This window comes from Cryptomeria japonica, chromosome 3 (assembly GCF_030272615.1).
Source record: "Cryptomeria japonica chromosome 3, Sugi_1.0, whole genome shotgun sequence".
Lineage (NCBI taxonomy): Eukaryota > Viridiplantae > Streptophyta > Pinopsida > Cupressales > Cupressaceae > Cryptomeria > Cryptomeria japonica.
In genome coordinates, this window is record NC_081407.1 from 551,437,805 (window position 1) to 551,442,249 (window position 4,445).

General features: G+C 35.0%; 1 protein-coding gene across 1 annotated transcript; it reads left to right on the forward strand.

The window, feature by feature from the left end:
- Positions 1-422: 422 nt before the first annotated feature.
- On the forward strand, positions 423-4,136 carry LOC131029884 (large ribosomal subunit protein eL14z). Its single transcript, XM_057960539.2, has 5 exons — positions 423-628; positions 1,587-1,688; positions 3,328-3,457; positions 3,541-3,653; positions 3,791-4,136. Exons 1-5 carry the CDS (start codon positions 626-628, stop codon positions 3,845-3,847), a joined length of 405 nt encoding a protein of 134 aa, XP_057816522.1. The 5' UTR covers positions 423-625; the 3' UTR covers positions 3,848-4,136.
- The last annotated feature ends 309 nt before the right edge of the window (positions 4,137-4,445 follow it).

The window sequence follows — 4,445 nt, forward strand, 5'->3', positions numbered from 1 at the left end:
AACTTGATTATCTTCCTAATTGAAAAGTTTTGTTTCAGTTATAATTGGAACCTTGTAAGAGGATGCAAAAGTGCATTTGAAACTAGCACTTCTCCATCAAGACCTTTGTTGCATAAGCAACATTATTTTCTAAATTTGCCTTACCAATTGATCTCATGTACTATGCAAATTTATGCAAAAAAGGACCAAATTTTGCCCTAATTGACCTTCCACACCTCTTCAGCATACCGATTGCAATTGCTAATATATATATATAAACTAATTTGTAAGAATAACTATTTTACATTTAGATTTGCTTGGGAACACTCCACATAGAGTTTAAACTTATCCACTACTAACTATAAAATCCCTAGACCAGGTCCTAACTTTTTTTTAATAACATCCATTAAAATATTAGGATGCCCCCTCCGTGAGACCGCTGCTTTGGTCCCGGTTAGGTTAAGTGAAGCGGTATGCGTTTGCATTTCATTAGGTATGTTACCCTAGACTAAAAAACCTATGCACAATTATTTCTCATCACACCCGTATATAAATGCTGAACCTCTACTGTGATTATCTCGAGGGGAGGCTGTGAGTGAGAGGAGCTGAGAGGAGCACTAATCAACGAACCAGAACAGAGTCAGCCATGGTATTTTTGTTCTCTTTTATTGCTTTTCTGCTAATTAAATCTCGTCTTTTCCCATAATATATTTGCTTTATGGTTTAGGGATTAGGGTTTATGTATTATTTTGCCTTATTTCTTTCGAAGAATCTTGCTCTTCTGAATGAAACACGCAACTGTATAACAAAGAATGCAGCTGTGGAAGATCTCTGGGTGATTATTAACACCAGATCTTTAATAGCTATAGCATTTCCGCAGATCATGTAAGGCGCCTACAGCTCTCATTCGAAACACTGAGGTAGAAACCCTAAGAAAAATGCATAATACCTTTATTGAAATTTAAGTTACGTTTAATAGATTTATGGTCCCTGATCATATGAGGTCTGCCTATCCCATATTCCTGAAGAACTAACTAGGCTTAGGCAGGGATAACTAGAACTGCCCTCGGTGTATATACGCACCCTGCTCCACTTTGGATTCAAAACCATGCTTCTGAGCCACATCTATTGGGTACACGAGCTTTCACCATCAAATGCACTTAGGATTTCATGAAAAATTTACGGGCTGGACATTGCTACTACAGACCGTGAACTTTGGGAGTTAACTGTCGGATTTTTGTTTTTCCTTATCTTGCACAGTTTTAATCAAGAAGCAATTTTTTTTAATCACTATGGACTTAGGAAAATCGAACGGAGTAGAAAATTGCCAAAAACCTAGGCACTTGCAAATGCCTTCATGGAACATTCTATTTCTTTTATTACGACATGTTGTGTTTATGATATGCTCCTGTTTCTAGATGGTTATCTAGGTTAATTGGCACAAAGTTATTGGGTTGTTGGATATTTATGTCCGATGGTCAGAATATATTGCTAGCATAATGTATGTTGTACTGTAAACTGTTTTACGTTAGATTTGTGACTAAAAAGGGGTTATCTCTCATCCGGGATGTTTGACATGATACTGTGCTAATGGTTTTTTTTGGCAGCCTTTCAGACGTTATGTGGAAATTGGGCGAATTGCTCTTATCAACTATGGCCCAGACTATGGCAAGCTTGTTGTGATCGTGGATATTGTTGACCAGAATCGGGTATGTACTACCGTTTGTTCTTTAACATAAAAAGCCCATTTTTCACAGCAAGCTGCACTTAAGATTGTCGTTGACTCGTAGGAAATGCAGAGATACAGGTCTTAATTAATAATATTATTTTTATGATATGCTATGATTTTAAAATTCGTCCAGCGATGGTGTTGAAAAGTCAATTTGCACACTTTATTTTAACCTTTATCTGAAGGATCAGCATATATTATTTCTTGTATCTAGTCTTTACTTAAGTCCACAAAAATTCAAGTCGGAAGAATAAATGATTAAAATTTCAAACTTTTACCTCTGCAATCTCCTAGTTCTGATGGCCTGAAGCTATTGTACGTGATGCAAATGTATACCTTCTCGGTGGTTCCATATATCACTTTATTTTCTTGTTAGCTTCCAAACTTTATTCACTTTGATCTCTGACATAGGATGCTGATGAATAATGCATTTTTTTTTTCAATCAATTATAATACATTGTGCAATCATTCTTCTCACAAATTGATGAAATGCAAGGAATTTTGGTGTGGAGCTTGCTTTGCATTGATGAAATTGATTAGCAAGTTGCAGGCCATTTTTTAATCTTTTTAAGCCTTTACACTATCTGTTATGTTTTATTATCACTCGAAAGCTTTTATCAAAGTGCATCTTTTCTCTTGAAGGATGAAGTAAAGCCGAATTTTAGGAATCTGTCTTCTTTCGAGGTTCGTATAGGTCTTAGGATTAACAGGCCTGAAGATAGCACTGATTTTACAGGAACTTAATAAATCACTCTAGGTAGTGATATGTACAATATAATTTTAACCAAATTAATTTCAGGTTTAACTGTAGATTGAGGTCTCTTCTAATGTTTTAAAAATTATGAAGAATAATAAATTATTCTAGCCTCATGCCTTGTAACTTAGCTATTTCAAATATTGAGGTTCAATAAACACGCTGCCTCAAAAAGAACCATCTTCCTATTTCAGGAATATGTGACAGATTAGTGATGACAACCAATAATTAATTTTTACTTCTGATTTCCGTCTCTCGAGTAGCATCTACCTTTGGTCCTTGATAATTGTCGTTGCATGAATTGAAAAGGAGAAACACCATAAGATCATAAATTTTTTTAGGACTTGCACTAATCTGAATACTATGTCAATTTTTGATGGGATCTCTGTGCATATCTACTTGTCCTCAATCTTCTCATGTGACGTATTGTAGTTTTGAATTTTCCTTTTAGTATTAGTTCTAGTTTGCACTTATACCCCATGTAAGAGAAACCTCGTTGATAAAGCTGTGTGTGATTATTAATACTCCCATTTTTTTATTAAGAAAACTTATCTTATAAGTACACGGTACACCAATTAAAGCTTTTTGCATAAAACTGATGCTTCACTGCACTGCTTTTTACTGTAGTCTCTGTTATTATTTCACTTTTTAATCCAGATTTCCAGGATTGTCTCCACATATAGTACAGAGAAAAGGATGCAAATGTGCTGCCTTAATGGCCTGTGGTAAACTTGAGAAATGTGATCCCAAGTTGCAGTTGATTTCAAAACTCCTGCAATGGCCCATCCAGATTCATCCTTTGTAATGCAAGCAAAATACCTGCATCGATGAATGCTTGTTTATCCATTTTTAATATTCTTTGCAGGCTTTGGTGGATGCACCCAAAATGGTGAGGTGCCAGATGAACTTCAAAAGGCTCTCTTTAACTGATATCAAAATTGACATCCCTAAGATACCAAAAAAGAAAGTCTTGATTGAGGCTATGGAGAAAGCAGGTATAAAATTTTAACCTTGTATTGGGAGGTTGCCATGGATGTTAGTAGCTGCATAGTGATTATCCATTGTTATTATTTAACAGAGGTTCAGAAGCGATGGGAGAATAGTTCATGGGGAAGGAAATTAATTGTGCAAAAGCGAAGAGCTCAATTAAATGACTTTGATCGGTTTAAAGTCATGCTTGCCAAGATTAAGGTTTGTTTTTTTCTTCTAAAAGCTGTGTACAAAACGATTAACTAGACAGTAAAATTAATTGATCTCTCCAGGATTGTTTCAACTATGTGATGAATCTGTAGATGACTCTTCTCATTGAAATATTGTATTTTATGCAGAGAGGAGCATTAATCAGGCGCGAACTTTCTAAGTTGAAAAAGGAGAACTCTGCTTGAACCATAACTGGTTTTACCTTTTTTGTAGACGGATAATATTTTTAGTTTCTGTGGGTTTCCATGAGGATATGAACAAATGCGAAGTAACTGTTTTATTTTGAGTTTTCAGAGGCTAGCTAATCCAAATTAGCTGTTATTCCTTTCAGTGTTCTTTGGACATGCATATTAAACTGATAATGCCAATGTCTTTATTAAAGATAACTGAGCTATAGGGATATGTGGCAAGAAACATGGGCATTAATTATTTCAAAATTTAGAATATATTTTATGTCTTGTAGTTTTAACTCAATTTTAGTATTAGTACATTCCGTAAGTGCTCTGTTGTGCATGTTTTTTTAATTTTTTTGGATAGGTAATAGGCTGAAGCCAATAAGGTGTACATGCCCTACCCCCTTTTGTGAGATTTGAACTTGTGACCTCCATTTCAAGAGCACAAGTTCTCCACCACTAGGCCAACTCAAGTTGTACACTCTGTTGTGCATGTAAATCTCACGACACCTTGTGTTTATTAAAGATAACTGAACTATAAGGATGTCAGGAAAATGGATATTTGAATTATTTTGGATTTTAGAAATTAGTTTTGAAACATTTATCTTGA

Coding starts and splice junctions, on each gene's coding strand:
- LOC131029884 (XM_057960539.2), top strand. Junction 1,689..3,327: donor ATATTGTTGACCAGAATCGG/GTATGTACTACC, acceptor TATTCTTTGCAG/GCTTTGGTGGATGCACCCAA. Junction 3,458..3,540: donor TGAGGCTATGGAGAAAGCAG/GTATAAAATTTT, acceptor ATTATTTAACAG/AGGTTCAGAAGCGATGGGAG.